Here is a 19,711-nt window from a genome sequence, read left to right on the forward strand (position 1 = left end):
AAGTCAACCCACTCCAGTATTCTTGCCCGGGAAATCCCAAGGATAGAAGAGCCTGATGGGCTACAGTCCACAGGCTCACAAAAGAGCTCGAAGTACGACTTAACAACTAAACAACAACAAACCCTTCTATGAATCTGGTGAAAGCTATAGATCTTCTGTCCAGGAATTAAAAAAAAAAAAAATACAGTTACACAAACCAAAGAAATTTTTGTACAATTGAGTTAACATCCTCTAAAATCTATTCACAAACAACCATCCCCAAAAGGATACCTGAAACACAGGGGTAAGAATTTCGGAAGGGACTTTCCTGGTGGTCCAGTGGCTAAGACTCTGTGCTCCCAATGCAGGGGGCCCAGGTTCGATCCCTGGTCAGGGAATTACATCCCACATGCTGCAACTAAGACCTGGTCCAGCCAAATAAATAAATATTTTTTAAAAAGAATTTCTGAAAAAGATATCATCTCAGACAACTTCAAGTAAGAGTACATACTTTGCATCCTTATCAATACATATGAAGAAAAGCAAAAAAAAAAAAAAAAAAAGAGAGAGAGAGAGAAAGAAAGCAATGTGCTGTCTTAAAATGGGCAGAAATCAAGATTATTGGTTTAATCAGGCCAATTATTTGTCCTTGAAAATGGTGAATACATGTTTATATCAAAATGGTGAATACATGTTTGTACCAAGTTTTCTCAATTTCAAAATTAGAGAACTTTAGAGTATGTTCAATTTTAAGACCAAACAAGGCCATGATTTTGCTAAAAGTTAATTATCAAACAGATTGAGTCTTTGTTAGCCTTCTAAAACTTGAAGTGGCCAACTCAGACTAAAATTAAAAACTGTTGTTGTTGTTCAGTCGCTAGGTCCTGTCTGACTCTTGCAACCCCATGAACTGTAGCTGGCCAAGTTCCCCTGTCCATGGGTTTTTCCAGGCAAGAATACTGGAGTGGGTTGCCATTTCCTTCCCCCAAATTAAAAATAGAATCCACTTAATCAGCAAGATCTACTGAAAAATAAATTTCAATTAGAGACTTGGATTAATTTAAAATTCTAAAATGTGATTCTTATTTCCAAAATAACCTAATTTCACTTTAGACATATATGTAATACACATGTATATATGTGTAATTTCTATATTACACATATAAATATATATAAGTGCCCCAAATATCTGCCTACCATTAAAAAAAAAAAATCCTTACCACTTCACAGCAGTAAAAATGGCTGAAATTCCTAACCAAACATAACTCAAAAGTTATAAAATTTTTTTAGATTAGTGTCCAAGAAGGACTCGGGGGAGTCCTTTACATGTGCATCCTTGGTCTTCACAACTATCTCAAAATTCATTTTAGGTGATTTTGTCAGTCATTCGTCAAAACGTACCATAGCGCCCTAGCACGAAGTGGCCACTCCACTCACCAGCTGGCAAGGCCGTAAGTTGGAACCGGAAGCCGCTGCCAGCCGGCTGCCCAAGCTCTCGGGGCTCGGGTGGGTGCACTTGCTTGGGGACCCAGGATGGTGCCGGCTATACCTCGCGGCCCTGCACACTCGGTTCCCGGCTCCTAGCTCAGGCCCGGCGCTGTAGACAGGGGTTATGCCAGATCTGAGCTCTAAGGACAAGCCTGTTTCAGTTCTTGCATCTTTCACCACAAGAAGCTTGAGAGAGGAAGTTTGGACTTCGGAGCCCGCCCAGCGTGGGGCTGCGGTAAAGGCACGAGGTGAGAAGAGCGCCCACGACATAAGGACGGCGAGGGGCGGGGGTGGGCGGGCAATGATTTTGATGGGTCAACGGCGATGTGGGCGCAAAGAGACTTCTGCTGCCATTTGTATGCGATGCGCCCTTGACTGAGGGGACTCTCCCGACGTCCTTACATCACACCCCCATCAGATCCTCGTGAAGACCATGGATGGGGTTGGAGAAGGAAGAGCACGCGGATCGCAGGATCCTGGGTCTTCCCCGCTTCCGCGAGGAGGCACAATGCTCTGTGGACCAAGCCTCGCCTCTGTCAGGTGGGTGTGACCCACAGTCTACCAGATCCGGCGGCACCACTTGTGACCTGGAGCATGGCTGGGGCGCTGTGGGTTCGAGGCCCACTTCCTGGGCTGGTGCCCGTCGGCTGCATGGGTTGCGGGGGGCGGGGGGTCGTGATCTTGATGTCCCAGGCAGCTTGATCCATAGGCTGCCTCTCAGCCACTCTAGTAACTCCTGGCCTCCCCTGGTACTCTCTCCGGCCTCTCCAAATGACCTTAGCCTGGGGACTGTGCACGGGGAGGGGAGGCCCCTGGGGCGATGCCCTGGTGTTCTTTACAACCCCCGAAGGCCCTGCTTTTTTGGGGTCTTCCGCTTAGTTTGCGGGGTGAAAGGTGGGGCTGGAGAATGGGAACGCGGTGCACTTGCCACTTGTTTTCGTTGAAACCCGGGAACCCCCTCCCTCCCTGGCGCCGCGGCCGCTGTCAGGGCGTCCTTAGAGCAGTCGGCTGCTCGCGTCCTGGCCGGAAGACTTTCCCGCAGTCTGCAGAAGAGGGGAGCTCCGCGAGTGTTCGGGACGCCGCAGGCCTTGTCGGAGCTAGCCAGGCAGCCTCTTCACAAGCTCTGTTCTGAGGCGGCTCGAAGAGTCCCGTGGAGGAAGCCCCAGATTTAGGGCAAACCCAAGTCTCAGGCAAGGCCCTCGATTTGCCCCGGCCACCGCTTTTTGGCCTTCGCTCCCTTAATAGCCGGGATGGGAGGGGCAGTGGCTGGGACCCGCCCCTCTTTAACTTCTGAGGGTGACCTAACGCCTCCAGGCAAGTTCTCCCCTCTGGTTTCCAGAGCACTATGCGGTAGTTAAATACGGTTAAATGAAGAACACAGAAGTCTCCCTCTCGGCTCTGCGGAAGAACGCTTCTTAAGAGCATCGCTGCTAAGAAGAGGTTTGGCTGTAAGCTGATAATCAGGTAGCTGTGGTCGGACATCCACTCCAGAACCTCGCTGCTCAGGGGCCATGTTATCACACACGACGTCCATTAGGCCCAGTAATCCTCTATCAACGCATTTTAGAGCCATTTGAATGTTAAGGCGATTTTTATTAATGGCCCAGGAGCCTAAAATGTGACTATTGGCTCTAGGAACAGATTTTAACAACTGGAGGCTGCTATGAGTGATTTTCAGAGTAGCTTGAGTCCTCTGGAGATTCCAGTTGAGAGATTGGAGGCAGGGCCTAAGGGGGAGACTTCACTCCACCCAATCGCTGTCTCTATGGGACATTTTCTGGCCTTTAACTCGGGGACCAGGGTTGGAGGGTGAACAGACCCGCGGGGTGCAGAGTCTACTGCTTCTGTGGGATTTGCTGGTCCTATCATGGGCAGTTCAAAGGGGAAAAACAAAAAGGCAATAGTATAGGTGCTAAACACTCTCATCTTATTTTTCAAGTCTTCTGCAGGCAAGGTTTTCTAGTAATGTCAAGTAGGTTAACAAGCCTATTTTTATCCAAAAGGCCACATTCCCACTCCTAAGTAGGCAAACTAAGTCGAGGACACTGGAGAGGTGGACAGAGGATTCCATTTGATTCTGAGATAGCTTTTTTCCCCCCTTGTGGTGGTGAAACAGAAGTGAATTCAAACTTTGGCCACTTAGTATTATATTTGCTATGGCATTCTTTTTTCCCCCTTTGTTGTTGTTTTCCTTCCACTGAGAATTGAAGGTAAAGGATGGGGAAGATTAAGGAATAAAAGTGAGTCACAGACCTCATGCAGTTCAACTTTCCCTCTAGGAGAAAAACAAAATTCGAAGCTGACCCTCCCCCTAGTGATAGCCTGGCCTCTCTGGCACCTGCAGTTATCTTTGACCAAATGGGTTGGACCTGGTAGGGCTCCTTTATTTGAATTTACTTATTGTTTGTTTGCAGTCAACAGCGGGTTGGTTTTTAAATATAAAGCACACTGCTTGCAAGAGAGGAAATCTGGCTAATTCTCTTTAGAACTCGGGGCACCTCCCTGGCTTGTGGGGACCACTGCATAGGGGAAGGCCTTTTAAATGCAGGCCTGCTTCCTTCTCCTCTCCAGCCATTTCCCCATACAAAAGCTTCCTCTAGCCCTGTGATGGGTTCCGTTTCCTTCGAACTGCTTCCACCAGAAAAACTGCCCTTTACAGTGTCGAAATTTCATTTTAATCAGGTTAAAACCGAAAACCCACTTATTATTTTAAGGCCTCGTGTTGCTATTAACAGGCAGTTTAGAAGAGATGCTTCAAGCAATGGTATACAATGTGTCTCAATGCACCAGGAGCACTATGGTTTCACATGTAGTGTTAATTCTGTCCGAGACAAATCCCATAATCTGTGCCGTTTCAGAGCCTAATACGGAAAAACATCGGGGTGGGTTTTGTTTGGGGTTTTGCTCTCTCCATCCCAGGGGAACGTCCCAGGGGCTCCCCGTCTTTTATATCATGCTAACCTAAGGGCGCAAATGGGGCGACTGGAGGAATCAGGTTTTATCAGGGCACGCTGCGCTGACAGGGTTCTGGCCGTTGAAGAGAAGAAAAAGAAGTGTTCAAGACTTTGGTCGCAGATCTGGGCATGCAGATGCGTGACGGGGGGCGTGGACCCTTTGTGGTACCAGACAGCTGTTCTACGTAAAGGTTTTGGAGGAAGGCGTGAAGCAAGCCGGGGTCAGGGCTGAAACTGACCCTGCATCTCCGCATTTTAGTTATTTTCTAAGACTTCAGCTTCCATTTGTGTGGGATGCGCCTGTCTCCGGCCTGATTCCTTTGTGTTTCTCCTTTGCATGATTAAAACACGCCTCTGTACGCAATAAATCACCATCTCACACTGGAACGCCTGGTTTTGGGTTACAGCTTTGTCCGGTTAACAACAGTGAGGTTTTCAAGCGGGTGTTAGACGCGGGTTCAAACCTGCGGTGCGCGCGCCGGGGCCGATCGCCCGAGCGCCGGCTTCTGGTTAAGTGGAGGCGGGAGCAGCTCTGCGGCCCTGCGCTGCAGGTAACCGGAACGGGCCACCCGGAGCTGTCCGGGACGCCAGAGGCAAGGTTTTCTTCTCCCAGAACTGGCCTCTGGCCTTAAGAGCAGTTGAGTGCTGCGCCGGGTCTAAAAACGAAGTCAGGATATCTGGTTTAAAGAGGAAATCTAGAGACGTCGGAGAAAAGGGTTGCGCCAAGGGTAACCGTGAGTCCCACAGGCTCCCCCCTGAAAGGCTCAGCTCAGAGCCGAGGAGCCCCAGGCAGGGCAGAACTCACCCAGACCCACTAGCCCAAGCCCCAGACTTTCCTGAAGGATCCCTGGGGCCCCAGGCAGGCTCAGCTGGACCCCACCTCGGCGCCACGTCTGCTCAGGACACCGGAGGCCCAAGGCGCGGCGGGAGACCCCGCTGTGGCGGCGGCGGCTGCCTCGCCCTTCACCGCCTGTGGTTGACCCAGCCGTCTGCGGTGCTTCCTCCCAGGGAGGGGGCGAGGACGGCAAGAGGCCGAGGGCCCCGCCGCGCCGTCTTCTCCTCTCTGGCCCCCTCTCCCGGGCCCCTCAGGCCCAGATCGCCCTCTTCTCCTTCGGCCTTGGCTTCCGTTCCTTCTAGCTCCGGGCGTTCGTCTCCTGGCCTGGCCACACACACGCACCCGAAGTCCGTCCGCCCCCCGAACTCAGCCAGGCAGTGAAGTCACGGGCCAGGTGCGCCCAGGCTCACGGCTGACCCCGAAGGGCTCAAGGAGCGCTCCTCCCGGCGCCGGCGGTACACGAGTCTCCCCGCAACCCACAGCGCCCGAAGCCGCGAGGGAGGCCTGAGGACCGGGTCGTGAGGTGGGCTGCGGCTCGGCCGAGGTTGCGACCAGAGCCGGAGCCAGCCCAGAAAGAGGGGACGCTGGAGGACGAGCACCCCAAAGGCCGCCCCAGTCCGGCCTGCAGAGCCGAGCGGGGCCCAGAGGGCGGCGCCAGCCTGGATAGCCACTTGGGCCGCGGGCCCCCGGGGCAGAGATGGGAGTGCTCTTCCCGGGTAACTCCGATCCGGGCATCGAGACTTAGAAACCGCAACCCTAAAAACTCGCCGTGGACTCGGTTCCAGTGCCGCCTCGCCGCCAAGTCCTCGGAATCCCGCGCGGGCCTCCGGGGCTGAGGGTGGGCAGAGCCGCAGGAAAGGCGAGATTAGAGAGAAGCGATGGGGGTGGGGTGGGGTGGGGTGGAGGAAACTGACCATTATCTCAAACTCCGACGTTTCGAAAGCCGGAACTTAATTGGCTTGATTGGATTTCTCTTATCTTTGAAGGGGCGAAACACTCCCAAGGTGAAATACAAAGGACCCAGAATCTTTGCGGGAAAGATAAAGGTTTGGGACAACAGATCTTTATAAAGCAAACTAGCCCACCCTCACCTGCACCCCTCAAAACGAAGATTACATCAACGTTCAAGTCTTTGTTGGTCTCCAGACAGTTGAAATAGCTCCCTGACGCCTGTGGAGGGTGGCATCATTTCGGTACCAACTTTATTAAGCCGGGTCTTGGCTGGGCGCAGTGACCAGAACTCTGCACGAAGGAGCCCGCGCTAGCTGCCCGCCTCCCAGACCCTCCCTCTCTTGCCTGTGGTCATGAGGAATTCACTGCTACTTCACCGTCAATTCAACGGATTTAACTCCGTGGTCTGTTAAACGGAGTTGTGCAAAGGTGATGGAAAAATTAGTTTCAGAGGGGGCTCAGCGCCTTTTTCTGACTTCCTCCTTTTTTAAACTACCGGGAGAAAAACCCAACTGCAGTTATTTGCCGAGTACTCGGCTATTTGTCGTCGTTATTGTTTTTTTGGGGGGGGAGGGGGCGGTGCTCTTTTCTGTCCCTTTGTGGGGCATTCTGAAAACCTAAGGCAGTGTGAGAAGTGATTTTGGGTCTGCTTTACTGCTGCATGAGAAAATCTGGGAGAGTAAGACCCAGTATCTGGACTATAAAGTAAGGATTCATGTTGGTGTCTTCTCCTCCTACCCCAATCTCACTCCAGTGTAAACTATGGTAGGGTGAATATTATCAGTAAGAACTGGAAAATCTTGCCATTGAGTTGTGCCTCACTTGTTGACTGTAAACTATTCCATTTCCTTTAGCAGCAAAACAAAAACAATTATTAGACAAGATCATGTAGGGCTCCAGAGAGCATGTGCAGTCAGGGAAAATTAGCCAGAAAACAAAATGGCTGCAACTGCTAATGTTCATTTTTAAAAAGTTACAGTCAAGAGTCACTTCATTTTGGTCAAACTTAAGAGCATAAGAAATGTAAAATGAAATTAAATATTGCTTTTATCTGAGGAGCACCATAATCATTGGCCCATTTGTCTTTTCTCATGGTTGGTTTACAAAATGCAGGTATAACCAGAAGGGACTTTTTTTTTTCCTCCCTTAGCACTTTCTTTAAAAAAAAAAAAAAAAAAAAAGACCAGAGTGCCTTATGTTCAAGTACTGAAATTATACGTTTTAGAACTTTTCTGAAACTCTTTTGTTCAGAAATCATTTCTGCCTGAATTGCTTTCAGATTCTGATTACATTCCCTCTCATGTTTACCTCAGATTTTTTTTGGAACTTAAAAAAAAAATCCCTTAATCAAATAAGAGAATAGAAACAAGGGATTCTTGTCATTCATATTTTCTCTGAGGTACTACAGTTTGTCACTTCTTGCTTAAAAAATTGATCTATGTTAAGACATACTAGTAAGGTGCCTAAGAAATCATTAGGGTATCTGGCAGGGAGGGAAAACCAAGGAGGAGTTTTGATTGTTAGGCTCTCTATATTCAATTTCAGAGCAGTATTAATGAAAGTCACAAAAAGTTTACATACCAATCATTCATATCTTAGTCATTCATATTTAGTACCCCCCAATTAAAAAAAAAAAAAGTTTGTTAATTCCCTCTCTGATCCAAGAAAAACATATTTTGGGGAGGAGTGGCTGAATGTGGCCTTCTCATTCACTAATAGTGGTATAAAATTAAACGGGACCCAATGTTGTGCTAGAACCAATTTAATATAATTATACATATCTGCCAAATCAGGAAGAAAGGTTTATGCATATATAACTTTTCCAGTTAACATCTGCAAGCATAAACAACGATGATCTCAGCTTATAAATTCATCAGGGTCAGAGCAATTGACCAATGTCTCTTTACTGCTAGGTTTACCAACAGTAAATTACATGATGAATTAGTGTCCTTTTGTTTCTCTTCTCTTACTCTCCTTGTCCAGAGACATTTTGTTGTAAAGTTTCAGTGCAGCTCACCTCCAGCCAAAGGTAATCTTTTTAGATAAGTACTCAGTTGCTCTGAATTTATTTATAATTATAACCTATTTAATCACAGAAGAACCCCTGCAGAGGTGGAGTTCAAGGTTGCATACAATAACAGGAGATCACAGTTTTGAAGTCTAGCACAGATTAAAAACCACAGATGTACCATTTATATAAGACACACACTGATTGTCTCTTAAACTACATATTGACTCCTTATGAACATTATTTTTTAAATAAAGTAGTGCATCTAGGACAATCAGTCGCACAATTCACACAGCCCTGAAAAGTTTTTCAGTGCCAACTACCAGTTGGTCATGAAACGTGAGTGAGCTTGAGACACTGTCCATTCCTAAGATTCAACCAAGGATTGGCTAAAACATTGGAACACCTCTGCTTAAGAAGGCTATGTCCTTCCCTCCTTCCCCTCACAATTTAGTTCTTCTTGTTTATTTTTGGTGGTATTTGGTTGCACATGGCTAGAATGCTTTCGATCACTTTGTGAATCAGGAAAACCAATGATCTAAAACTATAACAGGATCTTAAGTATTAAGTAGATTGGTTTGTCCATTTCAGGTAGCTGGTTGGTAGGCCCCACTAAGGCCTTTCATTTTCCTTCTATGCCTCCCAGGACATTGATCAGAAGATGAGTCTGAACATTATACCATCTAACTCTTTTAACCAATGCCTGGCTAAAACTGGAATGTCCAGCTCAGTATACTTAAAAATCACCCACAAAAAGAGGTTCTACAGGTCTTCACAAAACCTGGAATTTCCATGAAGATGTCTGATCTTTATAATCCAAGCAGTCAGCATTGAAGTTAAGCTTCCAGGAGGCAGTTTGGTCCTTATAATCCAAGCAATCAGTGGTTGAGTTAAAACCCAAGCTTGAAGCTCCATATCCCTGGGTGGAAAGAGAAGCTGGGGACTGATTGAGATGGCTGGTGACTGCATTGGTACCCATGGGACTGAGTGTGGTCCCTGGTCCAGGAAGCTGGTGATGCATAGGGGTCAAATAAGATCCACAGTCCATGCCCCCAAAGTAGGAAGTTGAGCCAGCATATCCTTGACTATAACCTGAAGCCTGAGTATAGGTCATGGGATAGGACCTCTGCATGCAGGAAGAGGAGGTGGACAAGGGATCTGACAGTGGGGAGATGGAAGCTGGGCTCCAGATAGACACAGGAGCACTGCTGCTGGAAATGGCTGGGACTGAGGTGCTAGAGGGGGGAGTGAATTGGCCACTTGTTCCACTCTCTGAACTCACTTCCCGGGCAGGAGATGTCTTCTTTTTGGCAGGTCTCACTTTGTTTTGACCTCCGTTCTGCTGTTGCTGCTGCTGTTGGCGGCACTTAGCTCTTCGATTCTTAAACCATACCTTGAAAGGGAAAGAAACTTCTTTAACATGGTTTCAGGACAGATGAGCTAAGCGGACAATCTCTCCTTCCAGTGAAAACTCTCATATATGCTCCTGGAATTATAAGAAAATCAGGGAGGCTCTATCTAAAAGCACTTGACCCTGATTTACTCCCAGCTCAAAACAGTAACATTTAAGATAATCACCCAAATCATATAGCTAAAAACTCTCCCCCTCACTTTCCTATTTCATCTTTCCCTTCAAATACACACATAAACGTAGACCTAGCTGCATTTTCGAACACTCTCACAATGGAATAGAACGTGTTTGTGTCTTTTGGATGAGAACATAGGAGAAATGAGATAAAACAATTCTTTTGTTACATGCCAACAAGAACAGCCTAAATTCAAACACTTTATGGTCCATCTTCCAGGTAGCAACCGCTAATATGAAGACTGGTTCCATCACTTTTTGTCTCTCCTAGAAAGATTCATAAAAGAAAGCTCTCAGGAGAAATGATCCTGTTGAGGAAGGTCTGAAAGCCACTATTTGCCAAAACCTTCCTTATGGTAAGTGGAGTGAATTTTATGTACTCTGTTTTGAACTCAAAACCAAACCTCTCTTCTAGTCTCAAGTCTGAGACTGAGGCTTTTCCTTCAGGGTAGTGCCACTCGACACATAGATTGTTTTCTGTGTCGTGTTCATTGGCTTGTCACAGCTGTGTGTAATTTTCAAAATTCTCTTTACTAGCCTTTTTCGTGTTCTGCAATGAAGGAGCTGTGTTTGGTGTGCAAGGGGAAACTTTATCAGGGTAAAGTTTATCAGGGAAACTATGGGCATTTTCTGGGCAAAAGTTTTTAGTTGTCTTGAGTGAGCTCTCCATCTTGGTGTCTTAATTGTGAGAATAATGCCATAATGCTGAGCACAAACCACCAGCCATTCAGAGCCATTTATTTTCTTTCAGTGAAAACTTTAGTTCAAGCCTCACAGATGCTAAAACTTCTTCTATCCTACTTTGAATTCTTCCCAGAGAAATCTACATGGGACTTGCATTCCAGGAAAGTTGGGAGCTCATTTTCCTCTCCAGCTTAAGGTCAAGTTAAGGGGGAGAAAGGGGAGAAGGTAGTTAGCACAGGGATATCATGTTGATATTTTATCTGCAGAATGGCTAAGATCTAGCAAATTCTGTTCAATCCATAAGAAATCAAAGAAAACACTCGTATTGTGTAATTTCTTCTACCACCAAACTGACATGTGACCTTGAGCAGGCCATTTACTCTACTTCTTCATTGTAAAAATATTGGAACTATTCAGGAGCTAAACTTCTTTTACCCCTAAAAGTAGATGAGAATTGGGGATGGGGGAGGGGTGGATTTCCAATGGAGGAAGGGAAGTTTTAAAACACTAAGTGAGTCTCCTTGACTCCAAGGGTTCCAGGACTAGGCTTTATCATCACAGCTAAATCACCCGTCTTACCTTGCAGCCTAGGCTGGAAGACCCTTGGTTATAGCATTGGGTGGGGGAGGAGGGACAAAAAGGAGTAGGAGGAAGGGACCTGAAGAGACAAGTTCACTGCCTTCAGATGGAGCCGGTTAGTTTCAAACCTTCCTTTGGTCCTCTCCGAGACCTGGAACTCTCCTGGGTCCTCCACACACACAGTACTGGGGGTGGGGTGAGGTGGGCTGGTGTCACGGTCAGGAAAGACGGTTCTGTCTACATCTGCCCTACCTGTACCCTGGACTCAGGCAAGTTGATTTTCAGCGCCACCTCCTCCCGCATGAAGATGTCTGGGTATCGGGTCTTAGCAAACAGTGCTTCCAGCACATCTAGCTGCGCTCGGGTGAATGTCGTCCTCTCCCGCCGCTGTTTCCGAGGGGTGGCTGCGGGACAAGAAGCCCAGGGCCCTTTAGGGTGGGGGAGCAGTTTCTCAGTCATAGGGGTCTCTGTGGGTGTCCGACTCTCCCCACCCCCACATCTCAGCACTCCCCTGGTTCTCTGCATCCGCTCAGCCGGGACGCTACCCATGTTCTCCCCACCCCCTCCCCGTCCTCGGCTCCTCCGGCAAACACGGCCCCTTCCAGGGGAGACCCCACTCCCCCTGACGTCGAAGATCGCTCCAATCAGAGCGTTCCTTCGAAAGCAACAAAAAGGGAAAAATGAAATAAAAGACAAAAAACAAGAACCCTTCAAAATCAACCCCTAAACCACAACACAAAAACTCCATTCTCCCAAGTCAAAGGATCCCCGAGGACCGGCAGCTCAAATTGATGGGGTCTTTGTTCCTCCATCTTTAAAATGGGGGTACATTTCACTTCATACTTCTCCTTCTACCACGACTTTACAAAACAGATCTGATCGGAAAGGAAAACACTTCACACCCCGGAAAAATCACACCTCTAGGGATTACAGATGAAGGGCCTGGAGGTCAGAGGAGATGCCGCAGGTTTGGCGGGGAAAATTTATGAGGACCTCGACTTCGCCAAGAGGGCACTTCCCGAGGAACTGGACTTCGAGGTACGGGCAGGGGAGTTTCGCCCAAATGACAAGGGCAGTAGCCTTCTTTGCCCCAGTCCAATATGTGTCCCCATTCACTCCAATTAAAAAGATACGATTTAATGAAAACGTTGTAGATCCATGTACAACCTTTTCCCAAGTCCCTGCCCTCTCCTCCACCAATAAATGCCCTGTGGCTTTGAGCTGCTGCTTGGAAGAAAAACCCAGCGGGGACCTCTCCTGGAGCTGGGGCGGGGGCGACGCGACCCTCTACCCGGTGCTCCGGAGGAAAGGGTGTTATAACCCCGCGAAGCGGCCGTGGGGAAGGAGAGGGCAAGAGTGCAGCGGAGCTCACTTACCCGGGTAGCCCACCGAGGGGTGCAGCAAGTCCATGCCCGAAGTGGTCAGACTCAGCCCATTGACTGCATAAGGCGGTTGCTTAAGATAAGACATCATGCTAAGGTTGTTTGGAGGCGCAAAGTCGGCCCAAATCCGGGGGACCCAGCCGGAAGGTCTTGCTTCGCCCGGGCTGGACAGATTCAGAGTCCTTGGTGGGTGGGTTTGGAGTGGTGGAACTAAGGCAAAGTAAACAAACAAACAGAAGTGCTGGTTTACGGCTTCGTAGGATGCAGCTCTTCCACGTTCCACCACTGACTTAAAAAAGAGCCCGAGGTACACAAGGCAGAGGTTTATAAAGGACTTGCAGAGCACCCCCCCCCACCCGCAGCTGCCCTGGAACTAGAGGAGACGAAGAGAGACCAGATAAACTTGTCTTCCCCACCCCCCAGCCAAAACTTAAAAAAAAAAAAAGACCCGAAGAAAGCAATTACAATCTGCCTCCCACCCACCCACCCCCGCCCCCCCCAACAAAACCCCACGCCTCCAAATGCTCACATTGCATTCCTATCCCTACATTTGCATAGGACTCCTTGGCTGGCACTAGCTAATTGTCTCAAACAAAACTTGATTGGGGCCATTTGCAGAGACAAAGAACTCTTTGGCTAAATAAATAATGCTGATAACAAAGGCCATTGGTGAGAAACAAAGAAACAATTCAAGAAATCTACCTCTCCCCAGACTGTTGCCTTTCCAAGGCAGATTTTAATTATCTTAGCTTTTTACCACTTTCCACTGCTGCGAACCTAAAATGTCAGTGCATTTAACATCTAAAATACCAACTTGCTCAAAGGCAAACTTTGAGAAAACTACTCAACCACTATTATTCCACATGTGAAGTCATTTCCAGTAATCATTTTCACCTAATTAGTAGTCTGGATAATTAGATTTCAAGGTAAGTAACAGATTTATCAGGGTTTTGGAGAACCTTGATTATATGTATCTAACTCAAACTAAACAAACAAGTATTTAACTTTTAATCGACACCCATCAAATATTTAAAGGTAGTGCAAAGAAAGTCTTCAAGTTTGGCACAGGGTTTGCAAGAAACTCTGAAGTAAAGTTAGAATCCCACCAATCAGATAATGACAGGCTCCCACATTTGCAAGTAGAAAGGGTGCGCATTTGTAGTGCAAGCCGCTCCCATGTTGATTTTGATGTGTGGAGTCTGCTGATCCCACAGGAGGCAAAATTTCCGACATTTGGGCTTTCAGCAGCTACAGCAGAGTTTCCTGTTAACTCTAGCTCCTTTTTGCACATTCTAGTTTTGCAGAAAGTACATACACAAACACCAAAGTTGTGAAACTAATAGAATTTCTCCCTACCTTTTAAGTTTCCTAAAATCCTATAAGAGAAAGAGCTCAGAGAGGGCAAAGGAAGAAAAAGAAAAGTTATTTACTTTATTCAGATGAGTTTTTTCTCACTCCCCCAAGCAAAGGGATTCAAAAATGAGTGTTTACAGGCTGGCTGTTTGCAATTTTGACTTCTGTTTTCCCAAAAGGTGGTACTTCTGCATGGATCTCTACTTTTCGACTTTGACATTCTGAGAGATTGCTTCAAAATGGCGGATATAAGATTAGGAGAAGTTCCTCTTACTTTTAGAGTTCCTATTGAGTTTTAAGGACTCTGGGTTTTCATATTTACATTGCTTAAGAGATCAAGACACAAAACTCCATAAATGGAACTTGGTTACTGCAACTTCTTCCTGATTTAAGTTTATAGCACAAAACTCATGCTTTTCCATCCTTCAGTTCAGTTCAGTCGCTCAGTCCTGTCTGACTCTTAGCTCTAACTTAATGTAATTTTATAAATGCCCTTGTAGGAGTTTGTGTTATCTCACCAGTAAAACTAATTCAGCTGCTCCTACGGGGGGGAAAAAAGACATTTTATCTTTTCTTCTCAAGACACGGTTATTTGGAGGCTGTGAAAATATTATTGCTTTAAAATACAGTCATATATTGGTTTTAATAGCCTCTAAGATGGAATTCTGTCTTGTTTAATGCAATCTTACTATGTTGGAAAGTCCTGACCTACTGTAGATGGAAACAACTAAAATTATATCGGATCTGCACATGAGGAATATGTTAGAGTTCTCCATGTAGAGCTCTCACCCAATTAAAAATGCCTGATACATCATACATGAAAGTAGCACATTCCAGCATAAAAAGCAGTTACAAACAGAAAGCACCAGGACAGAGATCCTTCTCGGAGCTCCTTTGATCTACCATCGAGAAACGACCAAAATTCTTGGCATAAGACTGTTTTCAACTTTACTACGGGATACATCTTTAAAAGAAAAAGGAACAAAACAAAAACTACGACGTGTTCTCGACAGCCCGCCTAGGTACGCCCTCTCCAAAGAAGAGGCCTCGGACCCTTCCATCTAACTTTCAAAGCCCTGCCAGGACGCTTTTCTCCCTTCCTCTCTAAGCAGAGCCGGGAAGGGGAAAAAGAAATCCCTTTTCAAAAATACAAACCTCAAAACAACTGCTCAGGAGGTGGCCCCTGGAGAACTCCTACCTATAGAAGGAGCGGGCGGCGGCCGCGCAGCGAGTCCCCGCAGCCGTTCGGCGCCCACACCTCCGGGCGCCAGTGACTCGGTCCGGCGGCGTCCCTGCCCCGCAGTCCCGCAGCCTCGGCGCCCGAGGTCCTCCCGCTCCACTGCCAGCCCCGGGCCGCACCGCCTTATATCTAACGGTCAATTCGTGCAATCTGTCGCTCCCCCTCCCACCTCCCCCCTGTGTTTTTTTTTTTTTTTTTTCATCTTCCAAGGAGCCCATCTACCAGTTGCTGTGTCCTCGCTCAATAATAATTACCTCGTCCGAGAATTAATTATAATAAATGTTTTCTTGATAAACTAACGAGATAATCCGAAGGGCACACGTCCCTTAATTACAGGCCGCCGGGCTCAGCTCTGCTTCTCGTCCGGGCTGATTAATTTTCTGCATGATGGAAAGGAAACAAAACTACGCGGACTGGCGACCGGCCTGCGGCTCGGAAGACGACCAAGAGGAACAGGAGAGAGAAAGAAAAGGGGATTTGCGGGCAGCGCGGAAAACAGCCGGCGCGGGCCTCCCTCCGGAGAACTGGAGTGAAAGTTTCTGGCCTCAGGGACTCGAACGACGCTGCCACCCGCACGGGAGAGAGAAAGAAACGTGCCAAAAGGGTTGGCCTTGACTATTAATTATAGCGAGGAGAAAGCCCTGGTGTGAGCTCTGAGAGCACAGGTCTGGGTGTCTACCTGCCTTTGGCGGGGGAGGAGTTTCCTCTTCACCTCCTCTCTTTTGCTAATAACTTTGGAGACGGGAAGAGTCCCGAGGTGGACAGGAGAAACCCTGACCCTGAAGCTCTGGGATGGAGGGAGAATTTCCAGGAGTGACCTCCCAGTACCTCCCCAAGCAATCCACCACTTCTGGGGCAACGCAGCTCGGCCTTCGGCCCACACACCCCACTTCGGTCTGCAAAGGAGGAAGAAGCCGACGGGAGGAATTCTGACGGGGGCTTGGGTTTCAAAAATTGTATCCTAAAACCAGACTATGATCTCAAGAGTCACTTGAACGCCTCAACACGAAGTCTTCTTAGGAAATTGCGGCGCGACTCGTCGCCTAGGCTGAGTGCTGGCTGAGGCCTTCTGTTGGTTCTCCCCGGGCCGACCGAGATTGGAGGCTGGGCCTCTGCGCCCGCCTTGTCCCGGCACTACCCGTCCCGCGACGCCCGGGGGTCCCTGAGCCTGGGAGAGGAGCGCGCTGCAGGCCCGGCCGCTGGCCCAGTCCGAGAACTACCGAGGGCAGCCTTTCCACCGGAAGGACTGCAGTCCTCGACTCTGCTCGGCCTCCGACGGAGCAGGGGCCACTCGCCGCCACTTCTGCCCGCCCCAGGTGCGCGAGGAGGGCTGCGCTGGGCGGGCCCGGAACCGGCCCCGGGCAGTCACGTTGTAAAACGACTCTGGCACACTCGCTGGGTCTAGGACCACAACACAGAACAGCCATGAGGGATTATGTCACTGCCGGGGTTTTTTTTTTTTTTTTTTTTTCCTCTTCGGAGGTGGGGAAAATGGTGATCAAAAAGAAAAAGGAGATTTGGAGGCCCTCTGGAAGAGGCTGAAAACCTTAGTGAGCTTCTCTTGGCTGGGGGAGAGGGGGCCGAAAAGAGTGAGCGGCGAGCGCGGGGCGGACGAGATGCCGGCGCTCCCTGCCTGCTCGGTTATCCTCTCGGGTTTCCTCTAACGTTCATATAGGGCAAGCAGGAGCTCTAAGGGCGCCCACCGGTGCCCGCCGACCCGCGGGCGAGCCGGGTTTTGGGCACGCGGGCCCTGGGAGGCGCCCAAATTATCATCATGACCACCATCCGTCCATCCATCCATCCATTCATCTAGCTACATCTGCGTCTTTTTGTCTCGGACTCTTAAAACGTCCTTGTGATCAATCCAAATGACCCCAAACACATCTGATGGCCAAAACGCAAAGATCGCAGGGAGAAGCCCAGAATGGGCGTTAACATAAAACCACAAACAACACCCCTCCAAAACACCCCACATCATATTCGCAGGGTTTCCACGACGTTTTGCTAAAGCACCGACCGCAGGAGCGCGCTCCCTCCCTACCTCCCACTCTCATCCTTATTCCCAGATAATAAATTTTTCGCAGTGATCGTTACTGCACCTCAGAATTTTGCAAAGGGAAGAAAATACATCAGCCTTTAGAAAACTCCACGTTCTCAAAGGTGCACCAATGGTTCTGTTAGAGGTACTGGGGTGGTGGTAGACAGAGGGACACACAGATATGGATATAGACAGACAGACAAGACAGACACTTACCTTACAGCCACATGGGGGTTTAGAGGAAAAAAATCAAATTATCCTTCAAAATTCCAAATAGCCAGCTATCCTAAAAGAAATCAAGAGTATTGAGTTAGATATCTTGTAATCTTCATCGTTCCATAAAAAGTCAAACAACGAAAAATATTTTTCTAAAGAAAAGAAAACGAGGAAAGTCGTTCAAGTTCGAGACGCGCGTGGGCCCCTCTGCGATACATACAAAGTAGACTTGAGGAGGGCTTCTCTAGCGATTTTTATTTTTAATAACAGTGGAGGCTGAGTTGGAGCTGAGGTCGGTTCCGCTCTCAGGGAGATTTGCTGAGAAAGCGCCTCTCTGGCAACTTTTTGACGCAAACTCTCCAACCAATGGCAGGGAGAGAATGATTGACACATCTAAGCCAGAGGGAAAATAATAAAAACACACAACAGGGGGAGGAAAACAGGCCGCTGCTGCACGGGGGGACGAGCAGGCAACAAATCCAGGCCTCCGACATTACCAGAATGTTCTTGAAAGACACTGGGCTCTGCCTAAAATATACATTACGACTGGAGCATGTGAACTTATTGTATAATTAAAATGATGGAGAGCGAGGCCTCTCTTTTTCTTCTCCTGTTCTTCCTTTCCTCCCTCCCACCCCTCCCCTTTTTTTGTTTTTGCTTTTGTTTTAAGGAAAGGGAGAAAGGAAACCCATACAGCCTAAGATGGGAAGATAAAAAATATTTAAGTCAAGGATGGAGGAGACTGAGGGTAGGGGATAGCTGGTTATCACATTCCACGCTAGCAATAAGTGTGTAGAACAGACGCAGAAAGCTACTGAGACTGAAGGTTAAAAATACCACTATGTAGTCTCAAACAGGGTCAGCCCACGCCGAGGGGACCGGGAAGGGTAGAGAAAGGAGGCCTGGGGGTAGGCGTGGGCGTGTAGGCAAGAGAGAGATGCAGATACACAAGTCCAAGAACAAACTAGTTTTTAAAACTCAGTGTCTTTCTCATTCTTTTTGTCCCTATACACATCTCTCGGCCCCTGAAGCAAAAGACCCGGGCTCCTGGTTTTCCCGCAGGGTTTTTAGAGCTTTAAGAAACCCAAGGCAGCCTACAGAGAACACGAATCCCGGAATCTAACCCAGGGCCGGTTGGGGAGGTAGCAAGAGCCAGGTCTGGACTCGAGGGTGTGAGAGTGGGGTCGGCAGTATACCCGGGGAGGGAGCAAACGTGGGAGGCCCGTGCTGGAAACAATCAAGAGTTTCTGCATTAAAACAAACGCCACTCCAACGCTAGCCGTGGCGGGGCCTGGACCTAAACTGAGCCCGCGCGGCCCGAGCCGGAGACTGGAAGCCCCGAGGATAGAGAGTTTCTGGACCCGGGGATCGAACGGGAGAAAGCAAACCTCAGCCCAACTTTTCCGCCTGGCACAGAGAGCGGGGCCCGACCGCTGGCAAACAGATCTGAGTCCCCAGAAAAGCAGAAACTGATTGGGCGCGGTGGGGTGGGGTGGGGGGGTCCAAGTGGACCGGCTGAGGATATGTGAATGGCTGGGTGGGGTGGGGGTGGAGAACAGAAAACAGTCCTGCCTTACAAATCCCAAAGCCAGAAAAGAAATATAAAATCTCTTCCTAAACACCCTCCCCCCTCCCACCACGCCACCACGGCAAGTGGGCCCAAAGAAACGGCTCGCTGCTTCTAATTTGGGGACCTATGTTAATGAAGTTGGTAATTAATTCGTCGCTTTGTTGTCGGTTCTTATACTGTATGTGTAATCAAATGTGGACGTCCTTGGGATTTACAGCAATTAACGAATTACGGGAGTGCGCACGAGGCAGCCGGCGCTCGGCAGCCCGGCTGGGCTCCGGCTCGGGCTCGGCCCGGGGCTGGGCACTCGGCGGCCGCGGCCGGGCTGGCAGGTGCCTCTAGAACTTTGGGCCCAGGGTCCCCCACGAGCCCTCGAGCGGCCCGGGGTCTGCCCATCTCCTCCTGGGCCCTCCACGAGCGCTCCAGTCCGAAGAGACCCGGTGACTGTCGCGTTCCCAGGAGTCGAGACTCTCAGGGGGCCCGGGCTGGGGGGAGGGTGAGTACGGACCTTTTTTCTCACCCCGCCCCCACTGTACTAAAATGCCTGACCACTGCCGGGAGCCTTTAATTGAGGGTGGGGGAAAACGCCCCAGGCGGTCTGGCGGGTGCGGCGTAGGTTGGGAACCCTAGACCAGGGTCACCTTGCTTTCGATGAGGGAAGGGCAAAGCCACCCCCATCCCCTGAACCAGAGTCTCCTACCTACCCCCAGAGAAGAACAGGGTTTCCCCCAGTTTGATCACAATGAAGTTTAAAGCATCAAAGAACGAGAAAGAAAAATGGACGTTGTGGTTCTGGCGGAGGGAAAGGGCCGGGAGGGAGGCCTTGGGGGCAGCGGGGGCGGGGTGGGG

General features: G+C 48.9%; 1 protein-coding gene and 1 non-coding gene across 10 annotated transcripts; one reads left to right on the forward strand and one right to left on the reverse strand.

Moving 5' to 3' along the window:
• Positions 1–304: 304 nt before the first annotated feature.
• Positions 305–377, forward strand: TRNAG-CCC (transfer RNA glycine (anticodon CCC)). Its single transcript has one exon. It is a non-coding gene; the product is annotated as a tRNA-Gly (tRNA).
• Positions 378–7,953: 7,576 nt separating this feature from the next.
• On the reverse strand, positions 7,954–17,816 carry OTX2 (orthodenticle homeobox 2). Of its 9 annotated transcripts, XM_055538152.1 has the most exons (5): positions 17,513–17,816; positions 17,293–17,362; positions 12,440–12,655; positions 11,316–11,491; positions 7,954–9,608 (listed from the first exon to the last, which is right to left on the reverse strand). In XM_055538152.1, exons 3-5 carry the CDS (start codon positions 12,534–12,536, stop codon positions 8,988–8,990), a joined length of 894 nt encoding a protein of 297 aa, XP_055394127.1. In that variant the 5' UTR covers positions 12,537–12,655; positions 17,293–17,362; positions 17,513–17,816; the 3' UTR covers positions 7,954–8,987. The 9 variants fall into 9 exon arrangements, with proteins under 9 accessions (XP_055394127.1, XP_055394129.1, XP_055394134.1 ...); XM_055538154.1 differs by having other exon boundaries at positions 17,293–17,816; XM_055538159.1 differs by lacking the exons at positions 17,293–17,362; positions 17,513–17,816 and adding an exon at positions 15,718–16,233.
• Between the last annotated feature and the right edge of the window lie 1,895 nt (positions 17,817–19,711).

Source organism: Bubalus kerabau, chromosome 10 (assembly GCF_029407905.1).
Source record: "Bubalus kerabau isolate K-KA32 ecotype Philippines breed swamp buffalo chromosome 10, PCC_UOA_SB_1v2, whole genome shotgun sequence".
NCBI lineage: Eukaryota > Metazoa > Chordata > Mammalia > Artiodactyla > Bovidae > Bubalus > Bubalus kerabau.

Bases quoted from the DNA above. Each gene is read 5' to 3' on its own strand.
- OTX2 (XM_055538150.1), bottom strand. The intron at 11,492-12,439 runs GTAAGTGAGCTC...CCCACCCTAAAG, and splicing joins CCCCTCGGTGGGCTACCCGG to GGCCCTGGGCTTCTTGTCCC. The intron at 9,609-11,315 runs GTAGGGCAGATG...TTCCCTTTCAAG, and splicing joins TGCCTGAGTCCAGGGTACAG to GTATGGTTTAAGAATCGAAG.